Here is a 25,672-nt window from a genome sequence, read left to right on the forward strand (position 1 = left end):
TTGCTGTCAACTAGCATCGCTTGCTCCAGCCCATTTGTGTAGATGTTGAATAGGAATGGAGCAAGGACGCACCCCTGCCTAACGCCTTTAGCAATGTCAAATGATTCCGAAAGCTCCCCTTTGATGCCATATCTCACGCAAGCTTTTGCGTCCGAGTATAGCTCTCGGAGAAAATTCAGAAGTGCAGGATCTATGCCCAGATTGCTCAAGATCTCCCAGAGCTTGGAATGAATTACGCAGTCGAATGCGGAACTCAAGTCCACATAGACTAGGTAGAGAGAGCCGCCTTTGGCCCAGGCATATTTACCCATCAGCAGGGTCAGATTTAAGGCCTGTTCAACGGTGCCCAGTCCCTCCTGGAATCCAAACTGTAAGTCGGTTAGGATCTTATTCTCCGAGGCCCAGTCCCGGAGACGCTCCAAAATTAGTCTACCGGCGACCTTGCCCAGGGAATCCAAGAGGGAAATGGGCCTGTAGCAGGCTGGGTTGTCACGTTCTCCTTTTTTAAATATGGGTAGGAGCACAGAAGTGGACCAGGATTCTAAAAGGCCAATCTGAGTCACTGCGGACATGACCTGCGTAACAATTGGGGACCAGAGGTCTATATTGCTCACAAAGATGTCTAATGGGACCCCGTCAGGGCCGGGCGCTTTACCGATCTTAGAGGAGGTCAGCGCAGCAGTCACCTCCTCTAGATCAAAGTGGAGGTCGATAGGGTAGATATTGTTGCTTGTGGGAGCTGCCCCCTCTGATCTTGAGGCCACGGTTGTTAAGGTGGGGTCCCCAAAGATCTGTGAGTAGTGCGCTACCCATTTGTCAGCGGGTACTGCCACATCAAGATGCCGTACAGCAGTTGCATCAGCTAAAAAGGGGGCCTTAACTGTTCTCCAAAACAGGGTACAGTCCTTACTTAATGTGCTCTGATGTAGTTGGGCCCAAAGGTTGTTTTTTATTTCCCGTTTACGGGATTTTTGTGCCATCTTATAGTTTTTTCTAAGGGAGGCAATTAGGGGGAAGTCCCTGACTTGTTTGTGTAGAGCACTTTTTAGTGCACGCAGGGCTTTACGGCAGTGAGAGTCAAACCACCCTCTGGAGTCCCTATCGAGAGTCTTATGTTGGCGTGTAAGCTCTTGTCGTATAGCTTCTAGGATTTTGACAAAGCTTGAGAGGATCAACTGGGGAGGTGAAGATTTCTCCAAGCAATGATAGATTAAGGGAAGGGTTTTATGAATAATCTTGCTAGTGACCTCTGAGGGATTGATCTTTGACCATTTAACAGTATAGCCATTGATTTTACTCATCTCCAGAGATTGCTGTGTTAAAAGGCTTGTTTTCGAACAGACTGGGGATGGGGTATTTAATACTATAGTAATGCTGTTGGAGTAGTGGTCACTTAAGGGATCAGTACCAGTTATAAAATGTTTTAATCGATTATTTAAGGATTGAGAACATAAGATAAAATCAATAATAGTAGAAAACCCTCTACCGTGAAAAGTCGGCTTAAACTCAACAGCAGGACTCACTAGTTCGTTCGCATATTCAAGTTCTAAAGCAAAAACACAATTGTTTAAGGCGTCTCCAATACTACTGTGGGCAAAGTGGGCCAGGGGGACGTGGTGCTCGTCTTGGAGCCCACATGTACCTTTTTTATAGGTATTGCACAAATAAACATTAAAATCTCCACCCCACACAACATGACATTGTAGCTTCTGGTTCCTTGTTTTCTGATCTTGCAAATATGAAGTAGTTTCCGACAGGGATTTTACACAGTCACCGGATGTGGCATTATTATACATATTAATAAAATAATAACAGGAACTGTTGTCTGGGACTAATTTGAGGATTTGGAGGATTGGAGATACTAATGGGACTTCCGTGATCGTAAATGGAATTAAATTGGAAATGTAGATAGCTAAGCCGCCCTTGGGTCTTCCATGAGCAGACGGTGAGGCCGGAAGATGAAATGTTTTGAAGCCCTGGATGTGAATAGGGACAGTTGCCCAGGTTTCCTGAAGGCAAATTATTTTATAATTATTGATCACATCTAGCCAAGACTGCAGATGAATTTTGGTTCTAAGGCCAGCTACGTTCCAATATAGGACTGGAAGATCCTGGGTTGATGTCGAAATAAGGTTTGAAATCTGTGGTTCAACAGTGGAATGTGGAGGTCGGAGAAGGGACTGGGTAGTTGGGACGGGGGGGAAGGAGGTACGTTTTGGATCGCAGGGTTAAGGAGTAGTGAGTTGTTGACTCAAAAGTGAATCAACTAAGGTAGTTGACTGGGTAAAACACGAATCCTGATAGATAGAAAATGACGACTGTGAGGTCAAGGTTTGCTGGGGGATACAGGACTCAGGATAGATATCAGACAGGGATGGCAGAATGAAACCAACCGCCCGAGTGCTCTTGTAGATAGATTTGGGGTTGAGCGGAGCATTGTTAGGGCCCTTGACTGGGGTAGATGGAGTTGGTGGTCAGTCAACCAAATCCAAGCAGTCATATCTATTGGATAATGGTGGTCCTCTCCAGTTGTTAAAGTGGCCGGGTAGTGGGTTGCTAAAACCATAGCCTGACCACTGGTCTCGGTCTCGGTCTCTGTTTCCACCCCAGTTCCCTACCCTCGTCCAGGACCATGGAGGACCAGCGTTACGTCGTGTGGTCGGGGGATAGAAATACGACAAATTATGAGTAGCTATCCCTTCAGTAGATGTATGATCACCCCAGGAGCAGATATGCTCAACTGTATTAGGATCTGCAAAGTTTACTATGACGCAGTCGCCCAAGATGTTTTTCGGTTCGTTTCCTAACCAGGGCACTCTGCGCACAGTAGTGACTGTTGTCCATGAAGGTTGGAAGAGGTCTGTTGTTGGACAACCAGTATATTACTTTATTTTTTAGTGACCAGACCGGTTCGTCCTGGTTAGGGGAGAGTTCCGGGACACCTGTCAATATAACTACATAAGGGGATGCCTCGGGTGGGAGGTGAATAGGGGGCCTACTTCTCTTTCGGGTTTTCGGAATGGTGTTAAAACCAGTAGAGTTATTAGGATGGGTGGGAGCAGGGGTAGGAACAACGGGGATGGGAATGGAAGAAAGAGGGTTTGGTTGGGTAGGTGGTGTTGGCTTAGGGTTAGTTACGGGGTGAGGCGGTAAAGGATTAGAGGATTTGAGGAGTGGTTGCGGCTTGGTTGTAGGTGCTGGTGGTTGTTTTTGATTAGGCTTCTCTGGGGCTTTTTGTTTATTGATATTGGGATTCTGCGCAGAAGTTGCAGGCTTTGGTGTGTTTGTTGTATGAGTTCTAAGTCTACCTTGCGCCAAGTTGGAATCCTTCTTATTTCCCTTACTTGGATTTAGGCCTAAAGACAGTTGAGTTAATTGGGACTGAACCGTATGCAGAGCCTTTTCTATTGGTTCTAAATAAGATTTAAATAAATCTCCAATTCTGCTAAGCAGTAGGCTGTCATTTCTGCATGTGTTAGTTGTAAGGTTCCCGTTTTCCATGTCACCTTCGCTGTCATAGCTACTGGAGCTGGTACAACTAATATTCAAGTTAACCAAGATAGGGTCCAATGATTGTACACTTGATAGGGGAGGAAGTTGGTAGGGGGTTGTGGGGTTAAGGGTTTGTAGGGAAGGATGAAGAACGGAGGGAGTAGCAGGGATAGTTGCAGGGGGAGGAGTGATAGTATGGTGAGACTTAGTAGTTGCCTTCTTCTTAGATTTTTTGGGGATTGCTCCTTCTCGTACACCCCTATCTATAGAGAAGGAGGGGGTATCATCTGTTTGGGTAACAAAAATAGCTGGAGATTTTTCAAGAGAAAGATTGGATTCGGAAAGATCTAGGGACGCTGATAAGTCCACTGTACGAGGGACAGTGTGAACCTCTGCATATGCTGTCACAGGAAGGGGTAATTCAACAGGTCGCTGGGGGGTTTTTGCAGTGGCCAGTAAGCCCATTGAAGAGCGTCTGGCAATCATTAGGTCCTGAGAGACCCTCCGTTCCAGTAGGATGATACCCTGCTCGATGGCGTCGTTTGCTTTAGTTATGAACTGATCTATAGGGCCAATAACCTCGGCAGCAGTTTAAGCCTGCTTCTTAACGGTGTTTCTAGTAGTTCTCGGAGGCATGGTACAATAGAAATCGTATCAGGTGCAAAAGTACAGTGAGTCTAATACAACTAATAGCAAGATTATCGGGACCTGGATAAAGGTATAATCAGTGACAGAATGTAAAAACAAAACTGAAATAGGATGGCCCAGTCCAGTCCTGCCCGGTCTTGAACGGGCTTAAACGGTCCCGCGATGCGCGTTGGCGACCTTGCTTAAAAGCAGTAAGAGGTGAAATAGGGCGTGTCACTGGGAGGGGGCGCGGCCCGCACGGGAAGAGGAAACAGCTGGTGGTGATTACGCTGTACCTCGCAGTCCCGGGGCCGCGCCTCTCGCCTCCTCTGCGGCCGCGCTGGTGAAACTCCTTCCTCCTCGGGCACTGTAAGCAGTTTTTAACAAGGGCTACTCCTGTAGCGGTGATCTGGCAGAGACCTGGACACGATGTAAACCTCTGTAGCGAGCGGCGCCCGCGAAGCGGGGGCCGCGAGAGGTTAAGAGCACTTCAAAGGGGGCGGGGCACTGGGAGGGGGCGCGGCCCGCACGGGAAGAGGAAACAGCTGGTGGTGATTACGCTGTACCTCGCAGTCCCGGGGCCGCGCCTCTCGCCTCCTCTGCGGCCGCGCTGGTGAAACTCCTTCCTCCTCGGGCACTGTAAGCAGTTTTTAACAAGGGCTACTCCTGTAGCGGTGATCTGGCAGAGACCTGGACACGATGTAAACCTCTGTAGCGAGCGGCACGAGCGATACGGCACTCGTATTGTTTCATCTTTTGACATGACTCGGCACAGGTCTGCTGTATATAAATTAAACATAATCTGTGCTAACACACACTCCTGTTTTAGGCCTCGATTTATCTGTATTTTAAATGTTACTCTATTTTACGTTGTCAAGCTTAATGTGGACCCGTGTTAGAATAGAGAGAAATAATTGCCTTCTATAGGGAAGAATGCCTAAAATCGATTCGGTATTACAGAATTATATTTTCCTCTACAGACCCTCAAATTCTTGCAGTAAAATTTTTGCCTACGATTTTGCTTCTAGATCTCACAGTGCAATTAATCGATAGTTCGATGGATAAATGGTGGATCCCTTTTTAGGTCTCGCCTACGCCCCGCGCATGCGCTGCATAGGAGGACCTTTAGCCATCGTTCTGCTGTTTTTGGAAGCACATACTTGTGCTTGTGGCGGCATCTCCATTGCGGGAGCGAGCAGCGGCGCGCATGCTAATTGGCTGTTGCTCGCTCCTACAAGGCGAATGGTGCCACAAGCATGAGTGTGCTTGAAAACAGCTGCTGCATCTCGGCGCGATCGCTTTCACTTTCGCGGCCACGTCGCTGTCACAGCCGTGCGGCCAATGCTTGTTTATATCTGTATTTAGTCATTTGAAAAGTGTCCAAGCGATATGTATTCTTAGTTTCTTGAAGAGTATCAACATTCTAGTAGACAAAAAATCGCAGGATACAAGATTAAAAGCGAAAACATAAGTATGATTTTTGGGCCATTAGCTGTGACTGTGTTTTCTTACTGACGGACTGTCAAACATGCAGTCTCTTGCGTCCCTTCTTAGCCTCCATAAGTCCAGGTCTTCTCGAGGCATCTCGTCCTTCAGCCACACCAACTGCGTAACATGCTAAACATTAGGTTCGACAGTCCCACTTGTGAACTAGTGCTTCAAAAACAGTCAAAGGAGCTGCGCATCCCCACCAGATCCACACCAGTGCACACACTAAAGCCAGTCAGGGCTGCGAGAGGCCGTACCCTCTACAGATTAACATGAAAGCCAAGCCGTTGCAAACAAATGTAGTATTTTCTTTCGGTCGCTCACCAGTCAGACTTCAGGAGTACAGACCAGCCCCTCCAACAAAGGTACACAACTACCGCCTTGGCATGGAGATGCGGAGGTGCTCCTGAGCAAACCTAGCACTGTCAACAGACACCAAATATTGGTTGAGATCAGTCCAACAGAACAACGCATTCCGAGATTTTGAGGCCCATATACTGGAAGGTGGAAAGGCGCTGTGCGCTCTACAGTCAGCTGAAATCCCTTAGTGGCTCAAGGGCAAATTAAAATATTCGCTGATCAAACATCATCTTTTACGGAAGTTTAACTTTGTTATGAATTCCGGGATTCTCCCCATAAACACATTTGGAGACCAGTTTTCCTGCTGCAAACCACTGCAATCTAGCAATTTAGTCCAATTGAGGTTAACAAAACTACAACCCACAGAATGCATTTGGTTGTTTAAACAAAAAAATCCGGGACTGGATATGACTTTCCTGAAAACAATAACACCATCTATTAATTTTGATTTAAACGCTTTTCTCCCATCTTACAAAACCAAAGTAACACTCATGTCTTGAGCAACTAGATGCTTAAAATGCACATGTATATTATACGCAAATAAACTTCTGGGTTCCTATCAAGGAGAAATGGGTACATACTGTTCTATCGATCAGTCAGTCGTCCCTCTTTTACAGAGCTTCGCTGTAGCACGTGCAGAAAACACGCGCTCACTTTCTGCACCGGCCTTATATACGCACACTAAGGCAGAGCTCGGCGGGTGCCCAGATAACGCGTTTTCCGCGGCGGCAGAAGATAGATATCTGTACTTTGAAACACTGGTTGCATAATATGTAAACAGCCACAAGTGCCGGACCCGCCCACCGCCTCGTGAGACTGGAGAAGTGAAGAGACACACCGCGCATGACAAAAGGCACACACCCCCGGCACGCCGATGACGGATTGTAGGCCAGAATCGCACAGAGTCGTAGTTGTGAACGTGCATGTTCTCACTGAAGAGGCTGACTTTTGACCTAAGAGCACAACACTCGCAAATACTCAGAATATTTTGCTCTCATGGCAGCGTCTGCATTTCACGTCTCAACCAAAAATTAACCTCTCTTTAGTGTTTATTTAATCTGTGCTGGCGGCTGCAGGTGGCAGAAACTAGCACACTTTATTAGGTCATACCCTACCAGACAGCGCAGCTGTCTTGTTTGTTAACGACATCTAGGGAACATTCGGAAAGCTTCCCTGGGAATGCATTCCGTCCATTGCTTACTACTGGCTTTGTGGTTTATAACTCGCATGTGCCTGCTTTTTATTTGTTGACTCTGTGTGTTTTTGTCAGTTCAGCACAAATTTGTCCCTTCCCTTGCCCAAGCCTTACTTACTGAATTAGTCACCCACGCCACTTCACTAGCTCTGCACCACCACTCCACACGATGCCACTCACACCATACTGCATTGTACTTTGTACCACTTCACGCCAGTGCACTCTGCCTAGCCACCCTGCGCCACTCTAATCTACTCTGCGCCACTCTACGCCACTGTACTCTCCCGTGCACTACTCCACTCTGCGCCACTCCACTCTGCGCCACTCCACTCTGCGCCACTCCACTCTGCGCCACTCCACGCCACTCCACTCCACGCCACTCCACGCCACTCCACGCCACTCCACTCTGCGCCACTCCACTCTGCACCACTGCACTCTGCGCCACTCCACTCTGCACCACTGCACTCCGTGCCACTATACTCAGCAACACTTTACGCCACTGCACTATATGCCATTGTACACCAAGCCACTCTATTCTACTCTGCGTCGCTGTGCTCTATGCCACTCTAGTCTGTACCACTCTACACCACTGGACTCTACAACAGTCTACTCTGTAACACAGCACTCTGCCACTCTACACCACTGCACTCTGTGGACCACTCTAGGCCCCTACACTCTATGCTACTGCACTCTACCCAGCATCACTCCTCACTATGTCACTTCAGTCTACGCCACTGTCCTCTGCAACACTGCACTCTCCGCCACTGCATCCCACTTTACACCACTCTACAGCGATGCACTGTACGCCAAAAGTACTCAACTGCTCTCTACAACACTGCACTCTACTCTGAAACAATCTATTCTACGCCACTGCACTCTATGCCATTTTATTCCACTCAACGCCTCTGAATCAACCTTGTGCCACTCCATTATAATCTACATCCAAGCATTCTATGCGACTGCACCCTCTGCCAATTCGGTCTACACCACTTTGCTCAAAGCCAACACACTCTATGCCAATAATTCTTAACCTTTTGACTTCTGTGGACCCTCAATTAATCATCACCGGATTCTGGGGGTGCCCACCAAGTCATTATTGAAAGCAGGTGACTGACTGAAGCATTTTCGATAATTCGAACTACAAAACAATACACAAATACAGAAACAAACACTCAAGCACATAAGTTATAAAATATTTTATTTATTTCACCAATAAATCTCAACATTTTAATGGGAAGGCTGCAGCCTTTCTAAGTTCAATTGAGGCCACAACCATACATACTCCATTCTGTTTGATGCACTTGCACTGCTCTAACAAATTAATCTGGAGGACACTAACTTAATTTTTAGCCTTAAATTTGAAATTCCTTCTCATTTATAGAACATTTTCAAATGTAAAATGTTGCTCCTTTATTTGTATGCTCTTTATTAATCTATTTATATTATTTCACATTCTATGCAGGCAGTCACAGACTGCCTAAGTATGCTTTGTGGACTCCCAGGCTCCTTCTTAGCCAATAGGTCTCGCCTTTGGGACCTTATAAGTGTTTAGCTATTCAACAGTTGATGTTGTTGCACCAAGGATATTGTGCTGGATAACTAAACACTTACAAGGTCCCAAAGGTGAGACCTATTGGCTGTGCCAATGCTTTTTGTTGATTGGGTGTAATATGGATCCTCTCCATGAGTGTGGAATTTGAGCTGACTCGGAGCAGTAATAATATTGGTGACTGAGGTAGTTGGTCTCCTTGTCAGTATCTTTTTTAAACACGGACCCAGACAGTCCAATCGGCCCGGGTGCCCCATACCTTCAGAATGTTTTGGAGACTTTACTAACAGCTTTCTTATTAAACATGATCACTTGTCCATCTTTACCAATGTTTTCTGTGATCTTCATCTCTTCTGCCACATTTCAAGACTTAAAAGGAAATTTGATTGGTTTGCAGGACGGCTGGTGGACAGAATTTGGTGAGTGTGGGGTGCCGGTTTTTGTTCATTATATAAGACTTCAGCGGTTTTAGCGCATGATTCCATGGCAACCCCGTTTCTGCTTACGCAGGGTTTACTATCTAATTTCTAAATGTATAAATGCACTATGGTCGCTGGTAGCAGCTGCCTACCCGGTCTACCATTCATAGTCCAGTTCTGGGTCATGGCATTGACCTGTGTCATTTGTGGTGGCCTCTGTATATACTGTTCTCATCTGTGACTTTGCTCTGGGGTTATGTTGCGGGTTCTTTGAATGATTCTGTCAGTTCATTTCAGAGGTGCGCTGTAGAGTGCTTATGGAGCCCTCAGCGTTCTTTGGTTTGGAGGGCCGTGCCCTCCGCTCTTGCCCTTCTATGAACTTCCTCCAGTGGCTGTGGGGATACCCCTCAAGTGATCTCCAGCACATCGCTATTGCTTGGCGGGCCGTGATCTAACCTAAGTCCATAAATCTAGACTGCACTTTCTGGGGCTGCGAGTGAGGATACAGGCCAAGTAGACATGTCTCCATGGTTAACACTTGTGCTTTCTCCCGGTTGCCCACTCCCCAAGTCTGCTGTGACCTCTCGCCAATGGATGGGCAAGCCCATATCACATGTTTAAAGTCTGCAACTGTTCTGTGGAAACTGGGGCATTTTTTGTCTGTTGTCAACAAATAATGTTCAGTCTTTGGGTGTAAGTACATGGTGTGCCGATAGTTAAATCGCTTCTAGTAGAATCTAGTGTGACTGGAGACCTCACATGGGTATGCCCCTATATAACCCCACTCGTTGTCTCTGTTTTTGTCCTATTGCTCCCTCCCAGTATGGCCTTAATTTCGTAAGTGGGGTTGCGGTCAATGCTTACAGCTTTGTATAGCCGAGAAATGAGCTTGCACCCACTGCCAAAGGTAAGTACAACCTGTAAGACGTCATGTGTTTTGGATTCAATGTGGCTGCCCTTCCACCGTGTCTGTAGGGAGCTTGTCAGTGTCCCATAGGTCAAAAATTGTGATTCTGGGAGTGTGTCCTCATCAATCGGGGAGGATAACTCGTAGTTACCCCTGTGCGTAGCAGTCTCCACTGTGGCAACCATCAGAAAGAGCTGAGCTGGACCCAGAGCCAAGTCACCAGTTTTCCGGGCCCGGCTCACCCTGACTGGGCCACATTAAAAGGTTGCAAACACTAACATGGACTTGACACATGTTGCACTGAGATGAAAGCACAACTCTGCCAAGTGCCACGCTTGCAGGGTTAAGCGCTTTGAGCAAGCATGAGGAGCTACATATGCATAACATTTACGTTTTAGTTGGGTGATGAGGGACATGACCTTATCTGCTACTGAAGATGGCTCTTCTCACTGGGAGTGGAAGTTGCCAGATCCTAGTCTGCGCTTCACAGTTTTATGCCAATCGTATTGAATGCATCTAGCTCATTCCCACTCAGCACGGAGGCAGCATACCTTAAAAGAAGATCTTGGGAGTAAATATGTGCTGGTGTCTCAGCTGGCTATTGTGGAACCTGGGGATCTGGGTGCTGGTTCCAGCTTCAGCGCTTTCCTGAAAATCTTAAGATCTCTTAATCTTCCTTTGCCTAAATGTTAATTCAAGAAATGTATTACAGCTGTGGAGTTCAAATGTGTAAATCCTCATTTGATGGGCACAATATTGTTCTGTCTGGAAACACTTGCATGGTTGTATTGTGCTCTGTGTCTCTTTGGCTAGGGTAGCAACATAAAAATACCAGTACCCACACCTACACACAGCAAGGTGGACATCTTAACATGCAAAGTGAGGCATATGCATTCCTCCGAAACCTTTTTCTGTTTCTTGACTACTGTCATTTCTTCCAAAGTTGTTACATTCACCCCCCAATTGACCGCTTCTGGTCAATGTCTAGTTAAAGATCACTCATCTATGTTGAGCTCGCCTGATGGTTAGAGGCCACTCAACTGTCCATGTTTGCTGACACTGCTCTTAAGCTCGCCACTTTACTCATTTTTACAATTCATCATAATAATTTGGGATCTGCAGCTTACACCCCCTGCCTGCAAGCCTTGATTCTTATGGCAAACAGTAATACTATCTTTAGCACAAGAAATGTCTTCAGATCTTGTGCAGGATGCCTTTGGAATGAGCGGAAGGAGCACTGTGCTTACATTAAATGGCAGTGAGGCTGTCAACATCCTTGTTAGTAGAATGTTTTCTGGGTAAAGGGAAACATTCCTAGCACTGTAAGCTTCCCTAGGTCTCCAGTGTTTGCCGTTGTATGTCAGGGGAACGCGCACATGGATGTAAACGTAATTGGTCTTACGTACGCATGACCCAAATACAAATCATAAGCTTTGCTTCAGAAACTGGAGACTCACAAAACTTAGTCGTTTAATATTAAAACTTCAAGATCAAGTTTGGATCTTCTGTAGACTTGTATAGCTCAGCCCTTTCTACTGTAATCTGGGGGAAAACAGACACCTTGTGGGGGTGATCAGTCCCAATCTGTTCTAGCCTTCTGTTTGGACGGCAGTCCTCATGACGGGTGCCCAAGTCGGTTCAGTGCTGCAGTAGTTACATTTAAATTTGGTTTCTGTGTGATGAGCAATCTAGGTGCATCAAATCCAATCACTTTGCTGTTCGGTAACTGGAATGTTTGTTTTTTAATATTCATTTAAAGTACTAGAATGGTGCTCAGATGCACTGTTAAAGAGTTACAATGGAACCTAGACTGTTGCGCAAGTAGGGCATCCATATATGAGAAAACTGCGAGTAGTTCAAATGGCTAGTGGTAACATGGTAAACAAGCATTGCAAAGCTTAAGATTTTACCACCACTTATCCGTCATTATTTGTAAGAAATTGGATTGTTATTTGGGGTGGAAGGTTGACTTCCCACTTCAGGGAATAATCACAACCCTTTCCAGGGTTAACCCTCATCGTCCCTGAGCTCGTCCCCATGGTCCCTTTGGCACAGAGCAGACAGGCTCACCTAAGGGGAAGACGCAAGGTATTTATGCAGCACTGACCCTCAGCGTCCCTGAGCTCGTCCCCGTGATCCCTTTGGCACAGAGCAGACAGGCTCACCTAAGGGGAAGACGCAAGGTATTTATGCAGCACTGACCTTCAGCGTCCCTGAGCTCGTCCCCGTGATCCCTTTGGCACAGAGCAGACAGGCTCACCTAAGGGGAATACACAAGGTATTTATGCAGCACTGACCCTCAGCGTCCCTGAGCTCGTCCCCGTGGTCCCATTGGCACAGAGCAGACAGGCTCACCTAAGGGGAATACGCAAGGTATTTATGCAGCACTGACCCTCAGCGTCCCTGAGCTCGTCCCCATGGTCCCTTTGGCACAGAGCAGACAGGCTCACCTAAGGGGAAGACGTAAGGTATTTATGCAGCACTGACCCTCAGCGTCCCTGAGCTCGTCCCTGTGGTCCCTTTGGCACAGAGCAGACAGGCTCACCTAAGGGGAATACCTGAGGTATTTATGCAGCACTGACCCTCAGCGTCACTGAGCTCGTCCCCATGATCCCTTTGGCACAGAGCAGAGAGGCTCACCTAAGGGGAAGACGTAAGGTATTTATGCAGCACTGACCCTCAGCGTCCCTGAGCTCGTCCCTGTGGTCCCTTTGGCACAGAGCAGACAGGCTCACCTAAGGGGAATACCTGAGGTATTTATGCAGCACTGACCCTCAGCGTCACTGAGCTCGTCCCCATGATCCCTTTGGCACAGAGCAGACAGGCTCACCTAAGGGGAAGACGTAAGGTATTTATGCAGCACTGACCCTCAGCGTCCCTGAGCTCGTCCCTGTGGTCCCTTTGGCACAGAGCAGACAGGCTCACCTAAGGGGAATACCTGAGGTATTTATGCAGCACTGACCCTCAGCGTCACTGAGCTCGTCCCCATGATCCCTTTGGCACGGAGCAGATAGGCTCACCTAAGGGGAATACGCAAGGTATTTATGCAGCACTGACCCTCAGCGTCCCTGAGCTCGTCCCCATGATCCCTTTGGCACAGAGCAGACAGGCTCACCTAAGGGGATACGTAAAGTATTTATGCAGCAGTGAAACAGTAATAACTCTGAAATTCAAAACCGTAGAAATATCAAGCCAAATTGGAAAACGAGTGTACAATTATAAAGCAAAATAAAAACAATCCTTTAAGGGCACCGGTGAAAGAGGAATTTTTTAAGTTTTATGTGAGAAACAAAGTGCCAATGGGCGTGGTGGGCAGCACCTAGGTGTAATTAGAGGCTGACTGTGACGGAGCACAGATGAAATACACCAACCAGGTTCATCCTGGTCAAAGATTTCACCTACTGATTTATCACTTTAATTCCCAACCCACCGCAGAAGTAAAAAGTTAAGCCCCTCCGGGGTGGCACCTAGACACTCAGAGTGTTTGGCAGAGGGTCCAGTTGGCACTGGTCACCACAGGAGTTGGAGGAAAGGCTTATTGTATACCTATAGCTTGAACATGTGGTCATCCAACTGACCCTTGGAATCCACTTCTTTTTCCTGGATTTAAAAGAAAGCCGGTCCAGTGTCTAGGGGTTCCTCCCAGGTTGCCAAACAGCAGGTTCAGTCATTTTCTGATCTTCATCAGGTCAGGAGTGTTCTGTCGTATGTGCCTGGAGGTGTCACATTTATGCCTGTCGCATGCTAGCGGTTCGGATTGACAGCTGGGCAGCCCCTAACCAGTGAGGTTAACGTTTCTGGGGCCAACCGGCCCCAGTTTTGGCACTTCCTCATTCACCCTATATATTTTTTTTATCTCATCTTTGGAACTTCGATGGATCGGGTGCTGGCATCTTCAATCTTCTCTCTGTGCAACAGGCCTTCGATTTGACCCGCCATGAGTTCTATACAGATTTTGTCCTGGAATATAATAGAGTAAAAAATATATATTCTTCGTTCTTGAAGAACATGGTGTTACATTAACAAAAGAGAAATGTAACTTCAGTAGGAATGAAAGAGTAGCTGGGGTGTATTATTTCGATGGAGGTGTTTGTCCAGCGTTATGCCTAAAGATCTGGTGGAATCCACCACATGTGGAATCATTTGAGGGCCGTTGGTTGTTTGAGCCAGTCTTGAATGGGGGTTGTATGATTGTGGGGGGCAATAAGTAGGAATTCTGTCTTGAGGGTATTCAGCATAAGGTGATTGTGAGGTAGCCAATGTTGAGTTTTCACAAGGACACAAGGAGTTAAGAGTTTTGATATTGTCAGGTGAAGAGACTTTTAGGTATATTTGAGTGTCATCTGCGTCATGTGATAAGATATGTTCGAGTGGTTCAGAATTTCTGTAAGTGGTTCCATGTACAAGTTGAAGAGCGTGCGTGATAATGCAGATCCTTGAGGGACCCCAGTTGAGATCGGGGTGTTGTTAGAAAAGGAATGATTGACTTTGGTTCTCTGTGAGCTATTGTGTAAGGAATGAGGCAAACCAATTTAAAACTGTGCCTGATAAGCCCCTGTTTTTTTCGAGAAGATCAATCAGCCTACTAGTCAACTAGTGTTGGCTATCAAGGGGGACGGAGACCTAGTGGCAGAAAAATTCAAGAAAGGACTTGTAGACATAGGAGAATGGATGGCTACCAACTCCCTCAAATTAAACTCTGAAAAAACTGAGGTTCTCATATTTGGACCTCTTCTTCCAGCGTGGCCATCAAGTTGGTGGCCAGAGGCCTTCGGTAACCCTCCTATCCCAACCACTAAAGTCAGGAACCTCGGAATCATCTTCGATGAGGGTCTAAATTTCATGGACCATGCCAACAGAACAGCGTCCACAGCACACCTAAAACTGATGATGATAAGGAAAATACGTCCTTTTCTTCCTGACTCAGCTATTAAAACATTGGTCACCTCGCTTGTCCTTTCTGCTCTGGACTATTGTAACGGCCTCTTCCTTAATGCCCAATCCAGAGTAATTACTAAACTGCAGACTATCCAGAACGCAGCAGCACGTTTGCTTTCTGGTAAAACAAAATATGAATCGATATCTAGCAGTATAAAGGACTTCCACTGGCTCACCATTCGAAATAGAATCCATTTCAAGTCCCTTTGTATCGTGTTTAAGGCGCTTAACAACCAAGGACCCCACTTTCTGAAAGAACAGCTACAACGATACAAACCTAGCAGAGCCCTACGCTCAGCTACCCTCAACCAACTGGTCATTCCTCGCACAAAAACGGTTTCCTGGGGCGATCGACGCTTTTTGGTGGTGGCCCCAAAGCTTTGGAACTCTCTTCCCCTAAATATCAGGGCGAGTTCCTCTCTCCTTCATTTCCGTAAGCTTGTAAAAACTTGGCTGTTCACTCAATGATTATTCGTTCCTCATGCTAACCGTTACAAATAACTGGTTTTACTAGCGCCAAGACGCCTAAGGGTAACTGATGCGCTTTATAAATATTAAAAATAAATAAATAAATAAATAAATCAAGTTATCATGTTTGACGGTGTCAAACACTGAGGAGAGATGCAGGAGAAAAATGTAGGCAGCTTTCATTTCGGTCAAGAAATCTGAGTGTCATCAGTAATGTGTGTCGGGGCAGATTCGGTACTGTGACCCGCTTGGAAACCTGATTGGAATTGATCAAGGAGTTGAAACTGATCAATGTGATTACACAGTTGTGTGTGAACGTATTTCTCAAGTAGTTTGGCTAGGGTCATGATATTGGAAATGGGCCTACAGTTGTTGGGATCATTTAAGTCTGCATTTGGCTTTTTAGGTATGGGGGTGACTTGAACAGTCTTGAGGCAATCTGGAATCCTGCTTTGAAGGAGAGATTAATGGACAATCTTGGACCAGAGTGGGATTATGGAAGGTATAAGATTTATGTAGAGCTTGGCGGGCATTTGCTCAAGGCTTTTTAAGAAGACGCGCAAGGGTTTTGCCGAAATGGTCACTCTCCCCGTATTGGCGAGCGCGCTCCTCCCGATCTAGGAAATGCGTTTCTCTGTGTTTAGCATCCTCAAATTCCGCTATCTTAGCCTTGATCTGCCTAAGGGTTGTGAGCTGATTGGACTTGAAGAATTCTTATTCAAGCAAGTAAATCTTTCTCTAGCCACTGCAGATCATTCCTCAGTGAACGTAGAACACCAATTTGTTTAGCAATACACTTGCCCCTAATGACTGCCGTAAACGCCTCCCTTAGAGTGGACGGGGTGTCCGCAGAGCTGACTTTGGTGTCAAAGTATGGCTGATCCAATCTCCTCTCGCAACACCTGGTCCCAGAGGGCACCAGCTGGAAGTCTCCAGCTGAAGGCTCTATTCGGCGCATCAGTTAAAATAAATTCTAATAGTACTGGAGCGTTATCCGATAGGGTTCAGGCAAGATGGGCACAGTGTCTAACCCAAGTGTCCACGTCATAGAATATAAGTTGGTAGTCAATTTTAGACCACGAGGGGCCCGCAGGGGAAATGCAACTCCCCTCTCGGCTGGATTGGTGTTGGCAGCGCCAGACATCTATCAGATTCTGGTCTTCCATAAGGGCCTGCAGTTGCGCCGCAGCTCAGGCGTGAGGCCGGTGAGAACCATTTGACCTGTCCTAATTGGAGTTGAGAACCACGTTAAAATTACCTCCCCGTAGCACTGACCCGGGGCCTAGGGAGTCCGCCAACCGCCGCATCTCGCTAAAAAACTGGGGCTCCTCGGTGTTTGGGCCGTATATTGATATGAGTCTCACTGGGCGACCTACAAGAACCCCCTCCACTATCACATACCGACCCTGTGGATCGCATATTGCAGTGCGCGTATGCCAAGGGAAGCCCTTTCTGAGAACGATGGCTGTGCCCCTGGCGTAGTTGAAGTATCCCGCTACGAACGTTTCACCCATCCTTCCCGCTCGCAGGCGCGAACATGAGGCTCCTATCAGATTCAGCTGTTGTAAAAAGCAGAGTCTGCTCCATATCAATTAAGAAACGCTGCCACTAACCGCATCTTTCTACCGCAGTTCAGGCCCATCACATTCCAGGTTACAGCTTTTAGCGTGCGTGTCTTGTCAGCAGTTGCAGTCATCTCTGCATTATCATGCATCCACGCGCCCCAAAAGGGAGAGCAGAAGCCAGCAGCTTCGGACTCGTGATAGAGAGAGGAAGGCAAAAGAAGAAACGAGAGAAAACGCAAATAGAGACAAGCAACCAGTGAGACTTGAGCGAGAGATGCAAGCTACGCCTCCCCAACTTTGTGAGGTATGTCCAATGTGATTAGGTTATATTCAGGGGGAACTAGAATGTCCAAAATTGGTGAGGAGGAAACATTAAGCCAAGTTTGTGGTAGGATCAGGAGTTCCAGATCTTGCAAAAATAAGAGGTCGGCTATATTCGCAGCATGCCTAACCGCTGACCTGCAATTCAAAAGCATTGACTTGAGGTGGGATTTGGTAACCACAGCTTCTTGGGGAGATGTGGAGACTGGTGGTAAATTATCAAGGCTTAAAGTATTGAATGTATTGTATTCTGCATTTATAGAGCGCACTGTGACCCTACGGTATCCTGGCGCTTGAACACGTGAGATCAATTAACCTTGAGTTTAATGGCGAGTACAGGTTCAAAAAGGATAAGAAAGTCACGACCACATACCTATGCCCTAGGAAATAGCCAGGTCTTTAACTTCTTTCTGAACGGCAGCAGATTACCTATCTGTCTAAGTTCGGCTGGGAGTTTGTTCCAAGCCGAAGCTGCTGCAATACTAAAAGCTCTTCCTCCATCTCTAACTCTTCTAAACCTGGATACTCTCACCAGTTTAGCTGAGGAGGAGCGAAGGTTACGTGGGGGGAAATACCATTCAAACCTGCTCTGTAATGGCTTAGACCCAATGCCATACAGAGCCTTAGAGACTGTGCACATTGACTTGAACTGTACCCTCTGCATAACTGAGATCCAGTGGAGCTCGGCCAAGGCCTGAGATTACGAAGACTGGCGTGGTCTCATTAGTGTGAACTTGGCCGCCATCAACTGTATTCTCTGGAGTCTCCCTATCAGATATTTAGGAGACTCCAACCACAATGTTCTGAGATTGACACTGGATTCTCTAAATGAGTTGGAGGAAATAGTCTGGATCTTGGATGGTGGGAGAGAAGGTTTATTATGGGCGGTATTGTAATGAAGTAGAAAGGAGCGAATGTCCTCATCAGACATAGGGTCAGTGATCCTATATGGCCTGGTGTGATGGTTAACGAGGCCTAGATTTCCAGGTAAAATTTGTCTCGTTTTCCAAGATGAGTCTTGACTTTGGCAGAGTTTAGCCGTATCGGGGAGGCATGATTGATTATTCTTGAAGGACATGTAGAGGTTCCAGCGCTCCTCCATCATTGAAGAAAAGTGTAGTAGGTTCAGAAGACCCTGCTTGATGTCTTTCAGTTCAACCTCAAGGGGGGGTGTGGGGTATAAGGAGTGGTTAGTTGGTCTGGTGATAGGAAGGGAGTGATGTCTCCTCGCAAAAGGAACAGTGGTAGGTAATGTAGGTTCCACGTAGTCCTGGATGAAAGTATAAGTGGAGGTTTTCTGGAGGTTGGGGGCTGGTGGTTGGTGACATGGAGGGGGTATGAAGAGTAGAGGGAAGTGGTGTTCTACAGTTTTCCTCCGTGTGTCTTTTGTGCTATAGGACAGTTGAGTGCCAGGTGTTGGGAAGCACAGTGGGTGAGTGGGGTGCTCCTTGAGGTAGGAGTGATGAGAGGAGGGGAGTTTAGTAGGCTTAGTTATCTAGAGTGCTGTTATTTATTGTTATGGGGGTGAGCATAGGGTGAGGATATGTGAGTAGCAGGAGAAGGCCAGTTCCCTCCATAGGTGAAAGGGTGGTCCTCGATGGGCTTCTTGTGTTGAGGGGCAGTAAAGACCCAATGGTTAGGGGGTCTGGTGGATGGGTTGGGTTCCACCTTGGGCGAGGATGGGGAGGAAGAAGGGTAACGATTGGAACTCAGGACCCCTAAATTGCTAATGATGGAAGTTTAACCTGGATGAGGATTAGGAGCCAGTTTTGCAGTGAGCTCAACCACATTTAGTTCTGTCTGCAGCAGTCGCTCCCTCACCTTATGGCGATCCAAATATTACTATCAATGAATATGGAATCCATTTATTCTTCTAGCATCTGTTTCAGTTGGGTAATAGCCATCAGTATCTGGGGAGTGGACATTTCATCCGCCCGTGGAAATAGGCCTTGTCTGCTCTGCGAGTTCCATGCAGGTCCTCCTCCCACCTCTGTATATCTGTACATTTCTGGTTGTTGGCCTGTTCTAGAAGATCTATCTCGGCCCATAACTACACAGAATCGTTTTTGCCACAGGGGCCCATCCCGCTCCTTCAAATTATATGTCTCAGCAGGTGCTCTTCTATCCGCTGGGTACCCTCTCAAAACAGCGGCCCAGCCCAATGCAGGTCAGACTGTCTTCTTCAGGTCTGTCGGACACTTATTACCTCCAGAACAAGAACATGAAGGAGAACCAGACAATGTCCCCCAAGGCATGAGCAAGGACCTAGCCCTCAAGCCTCCCTCTCATCCACCACCGCCCACGTCTCAAAGGTTAGTAGCTGGAAGATCCCTTCTCAGCAAACTCTTATCAGTTGGAAGCTCAGGGTTACTAGGTCGCAGTCCCAACTATATGATCACGTCAATGGGGAGGGAGATGGGGTTGCACAGGTGGCACCTGTATGTCAACTTGTATGCACTTCACAGGCCCGGCCCTCTATGCCTTCTCAGGCAGGCATCCTGCAAATGTATACGCTCTTTTCATCAGCAGTCCGTAACGCAGGAAGGGCAGGGACAGTTACCGCCTGGGGACTGTGCTGACCTCATCTCCATTATCTAACCGCTGTCATTGTGGCAACCATCCTCCAGGCTTCTAGGCTCCAACCAGCATTGCATGCCCCAGCGCCTCAGTGTGCCCGGCTGTGCCAGTACATCTCAGCCAAGCCTCTGCAGGCGTCTATGCGCTTCCCATCATGGTTTCGTGGGGCTTCGGAAGTGGAGTCTGTGGCCCCCTTGGTCCGCCAATCTCAATTTGCAATTGTTGGGCTGCCACTGTATGGCACTCACCTTGGCATCTGTGCGCTCCATCATGGTAGGAAGTCAGTCCGAGCCCCCTCTACCACCTGGAGGGCTCTATGCGTGGGACCTCCTCTAGGGGTCTGACCTCTAACTCCTTTGGAGAGTACTGGATTCTGTAGGATTAGGCTGGGTGCCCGGCAGCGCAATCGTTCAAGGCTTTCATTCAGCCATCTTCCTGTGTCTGCCTTTTACAAGATTATGCAAGTTTTAAATTTAGTTTATTAATTTTGATATCATTCGACATGGCAAAACAATTTGATTTGAATTATTTTACGGTCTATACAAAATGTAAATAGATTTATCATTTTATGTTACTGATATGAGTGAGTGCACAGTTATTGTTAACATATCAATCTGCTTTATTTTATGTTGGTTTCATTTATCCTTGCCTCAAAGCACTACCAACTCTATCCCATCAGAAAAGTACATGCATTACTTCCAGAATGCTGCCATTCACTGTTAAATAACTTCGTTAAAATTAGTTTTCACCTTGAAAGATATTTCACTTTAATTCTTTTTTTTTTTATATACTGCAGGTGGCTTCAAGTGTGGACAGGAACAAAACCTAAGGATTCTGTCATTTGCCGCAAATAGACTACAAAGAGAGAGATGTTCCAGAGATTTTAAAAGAAACCAATTTCTAAAAGCTGGATTTGGCCAGGAAGTAACGACAATACAGAGCAGTGTCGCTGACTGATTGTAAATGCAGTTTCTGGATTCTCTCTAATTTCTTATGTCAATGAACCCTTAAGTTGGGGGGAGCAAGGACACACATGATCGAGAAGATGGAGGGTTTTGTGACTGTAAAGCAAGAGCCAGAACAACAGCACAATTTGAATCAAAAAACAGTGTACATTATTTATAAGACTGTGCAGATTGCAGAAGTAGTGTACCCATGCACTTCACAAGAGACAAACCTAGCTTGTAATTTGAACAGGACAGTACAGAAAAAGAGGTGCACAGGAGAGATACCTTATCAATGTTCCGAATGTGAGAAAACCTTTACTGAACAATCCTACTTGACTCGACATATGAAATCGCACTCTGAACAAAAGCCTTATCAGTGCTCTGATTGTGAGAAAAGATTTAGTCAAAAACACTATCTGACACGACATGAAAGAACACATTTGGGACAAAAAATATATCAGTGCACTGAATGTCCAAAAAGTTTCAGCAAAAAAGCGAGTTTAATTCAGCATGAAGGTGCACATGCAGGAGAAAAACGGTATTTGTGTTCTGAATGTGGTAAAACCTACCGTCATAAAATCAGTCTCACATTACATGAAAGATCACACTTGGGACAAAAACCATATCAGTGCACTGAATGCCAGAAAATCTTTCACGATAAAAGTACTCTTGCTAAGCATGAAAAAATTCACACCGGAGAAAAGCCATATCAGTGCAATGAATGTCAAACATATTTTACTAAGAGATGTAGTCTAACTCAGCATGAAAAGACACACACCGGAGAAAAATCCTATAAGTGCACAGAATGTGAAAAAAGCTTCAGTCAGAAAATCCATCTCGTACATCATGAGAGAACCCACACAGGAGAAAAGCCCCATCAGTGTGAAGAATGTCAAAAAAGCTTCAGTCAGAAAATTCATCTGACCCAGCATAAGAGAACTCACACAGGGGAAAAACCCTACTGGTGCAGTGAATGTCAGAAAGGATTCAACCACAAAATTAGCCTGACTCACCATGAGCGAACGCACGCTAGGCACGCCTCCGCTCAGGAATGATGTTCATTCACATAATTCCATGTAAACTAAAAGAAAGTACAACATATGGACATTAACCTGAACTGAAACCCCTACAAGTGCAGTGAAATCAGTCTTACTGATGAGATAGCATGGAATTGCCCAAAAACAGTTAGCAGTTGGCTGCAAAACCAAGCGGCTAGTCATAACAGTGTTTGAATGTATGAGTAACTCAGTCGGCCTAGGCGTATGAGGGAGAAAATATCCGGTTTGCATGAGAAATAATATCTTTGAAAAGCTAAAGTGAGAATGGTAATCTGACTTAATGGGTGAGCGCAAATCTAGCTTAGTTGCAAACCTGTTTAAGGTGGAACTTGTAAGGGCTTTTTTTAAATTACAAAATCCTCCAACGCCACTGCATTCCCCCAACGCCCCGCCTCCCCCAACGCACCCGCATCCCCAACGCACTCCAGTCCCAATGCACTCTCATTCACCCCTAATCACACCCCCCCACACACACACATCCCACCCCCAACACACATCCCACCCCAACACACATCCCACCCCAACACACTCACACTGTTTTATAAACATTCCCTTGCCAACGTTCAGCAGATTGACATAAAATAAGTTTCAGTAGTAAGAGAGCTGCTCCCTCCTGTGAGTTTGCTCATGTAAAAGATCAAGGCGATTACATATATAAAAAAGAAAATTGTGATGAGCAAAAAAGTGGAAGCAGTTAACTGAAATGCTCTTCTCTAAATTCCTACAACAAGCTAATGAATGAAAGCCAACAGGGTAATTTAAATGTGCTGCTATTCAAAAAGCCAAAGAGACTCTAGCCTTGGCACGTTGTCGTACTAGTAAAATAAATACTTATTGAAACGTCCTGACTGGTGAACAGTATATTAATGTGGCAAGTTGTGTATGGACTCTAGTGTGGGAATTGTATAATATGTACCAGAGAACAATGCATGGAGATTTTTTGAAGAGTGTCAAATGTTGGAATATGCCTTTGGGGACAAAAAATGAAAAATCACAAACCATTGTGACCAAGTGTAATCGATTGCGACCAATTGTTGCCCAGTATGGCCTATTAAAACCACTTCAAAGATATTGCCTGTGAAAGTGAAAACACAATCAATTCTTCGAATGTATCTATTTTTGCACGGATGATATTGATGGTATGGTCAGTAGTGTAAAGAGTAGTAATGTAGAAGATTTCACTAACGTATTCTTCCTCATGGAATCTTTTGTTATGACTCTTGCGGTGTGTAAAATGAAAGCCTATTCAGAGACCTGAATCAAAAGAAAACATAAATAGTCTATCTATAAAGATGAAATCACGCAAACATCTGAAATATGGTAATATTGCCCCTGTGCACAAATTAAGTAGTGCAGGTGTTTGAAAAAGCTACTGCAATACTGATCGTAATGTTTCATAGTGCAGAATAAAATTGGTCCGTCATTTTTCACGATTGATGCAACTTTGCCTCGGGTGGGGCTGGGGGTGGGGGGAAGGGGGGTCCTCCAGCACCAACAACCCGAACTGACATCTGTTACCAAAACCCAGAACTGACATTAGACACCAACATCCAGGACTCACAATAAGTTAACAACCAGAGCTGACATCAGTCAACAACATCCCGGACTGACCTCAATTATCAGCATTTATCAACTGATCCGTGAGTGAGACTGAGGCCAGGCTGCCTGACAGTTGTTGAAGATTAACTCACTGGAAGCTAAGGGCCGTATGTAGAAACCATTTTTTGGTCTAGCCGTTTCTGGCCCCAAAACATACTTTCACATATGTACAAAACATACTTTTACACATGTACAAAACATACTTTTACACATGTACAAAACATACTTTTACACATGTACAAAACACAAGTTGTGATTCGGTAGCACATTTCCGAATTTCAATTTGTCTTTGCGATTCAGTATTTGAAAGCGGCGTGTTTAGGACGTCCCACCCAAATACTGAATCTGAATGGTATGTATGAATGTTTTGCGACCAAATTACAGGTGCATCATTTTCAAGTTTTACTGACTCCTTTAAGGAGGTGTTAACCCATTCGCAATGGGATCCCTTCCCCTTTTAGAATAAAAAAAAGAATATATTTTAACAACAGGAACCACTGCCTAATCTAAAAAAAAAAACAATTAAACTTCAAGTTTTTTTTTTTTTTGAAACTGCATCCTGTGTTCCTTTAAAGAAAATGGGCTGCATTTAATTTAAAAAAAAAGTTGTTTCATTCATAAGCAATCACAGACATAGTGATCTATGATGGCTGGTATTCCCAGTGGGTCTCAAACTGCGACTTACCTCATGAATATTCATGAGGTAGGGAGATTTGCAACAACCTAGGAATCGCTGAATAAAACTGAAAGAATTTCATACATTTGGGATAGCGATTTCCTAATTGTGATTCACAGAGAATCACAATTAGGAAATCGCTATCCCTAAAATCTGTACATATGGCCCTAAGCTGCTTTTTATATCACCTGAACCTGCCAAAAACTCCTGAAATACATCAATTAATTTTGTTCTTGAATCCTCAGGTGATTAAGTCCACACATCCATAAATGTTCGCTTTCATTGGTTCAAGCAAAGTGATCTACTGAATCAAGGCGGACAACTTATTGGTTGTCTGCGTTTGCCTGCCCCCCGTCCCTTCTCAAAGCAGTGTTAGTGCTGCAGCCTGCTGAGTATAAGGGGTTAATTACCAGGGCCTGTTCACCCTCCGTTACAGACCTCTGTAATGTGCCGAAATAAAATTAAAATGTGTGTCTGAGGCAAAGTCTTGTCACTTTTTTTTTTAATTTATATTTTTATTGGGAATGTGGTACATACAAGGACAAAATTCATCAATTATTACATACACAATTACGGCACAAGCCAAACAATCAATATATTTACATACAATTTGCGATGAGGCCTGACAAAAAGAGGAAATAAATTACGAGAAAAGGACACTTTAAGGGACTTAATAGAGCGAGCCTGTCAGACCATAAAAGAGAAAATTACAACAAAACCCATCACACTCTGACAGCTCTCCAGTTTGTTACAGGAGCCCAAAGACGTACACCCTTCTTGCGATTCCTATTACCTTTAAATTCATAGAGGCATGATTCTATAATATGGATTCCCAACAATCTGGACAACCACATCTGGAAGGACGGAGCAATCGCGCCCTTACATGCTGCAGAAATTAAAATTTGAAGTACTGCAGCAGATAAAAACACTAAGGCTCTTTCATCTTCCCCCAGGCCCAGCTTAGAGTCTATGCCAAGCAGCATTAGAGTAGGGGATAGATCGACGGAATGACCTAGCAGCCCCTCCCAAAATGTTATTATCTCATTTTTAACAGCGTCCAACCGATTACAAAAAAAGAACATATGTGTAATATCAGCATGGCTTTCGTTACAGCTGGGGCAGCTGTCATTTTCACTTATACCCCAGGCATGTAGCTTTATAGGTGTATGATATAAATTAAACATGGTCTTATAATGTTGGGCGCGAAGATTGGATGCCCGGAATACCTTTTTATTCAATGAAAGAGCGAGATCAACATCAGGATCCCCCAATTTTAGACCCCAATTAGACTCCACCTTCTCAATATCATCCTGAATTAGCTCCAATAGACAGTTATAGATAGTCTTGATCTTCCTACAACCTCTGTGAAGTATCTCAATCATAAGAAAGTCGGCTGTCGATGAAATCCTGGGCCTAACAGACCTGATTGTATGGATAACTTGGCCGTATACCAGCCAGTGGCTATCTGGGATACTATATCTTTCCT

General features: G+C 45.5%; 1 protein-coding gene across 1 annotated transcript; it reads left to right on the plus strand.

The window, feature by feature from the left end:
- The first annotated feature begins 20,951 nt into the window (after nt 1-20,951).
- LOC144806280 (uncharacterized) lies at nt 20,952-22,371 on the plus strand. Its single transcript, XM_078672670.1, has one exon. The coding sequence runs from the start codon at nt 20,952-20,954 to the stop codon at nt 21,906-21,908; it is 957 nt and encodes a 318-aa protein (XP_078528796.1). The 3' UTR covers nt 21,909-22,371.
- The last annotated feature ends 3,301 nt before the right edge of the window (nt 22,372-25,672 follow it).

Source organism: Lissotriton helveticus (assembly GCF_964261635.1).
Source record: "Lissotriton helveticus chromosome 1_1 unlocalized genomic scaffold, aLisHel1.1 SUPER_1_unloc_6, whole genome shotgun sequence".
In the NCBI taxonomy this organism is placed as follows: Eukaryota; Metazoa; Chordata; class Amphibia; order Caudata; family Salamandridae; genus Lissotriton; species Lissotriton helveticus.

Excerpts from the sequence above, each read along its gene's own strand:
- LOC144806280 (XM_078672670.1), top strand. The coding sequence starts at position 20,952 with ATGGAGGGTTTTGTGACTGTAAAGCAAGAGCCAGAACAACAGCACAAT.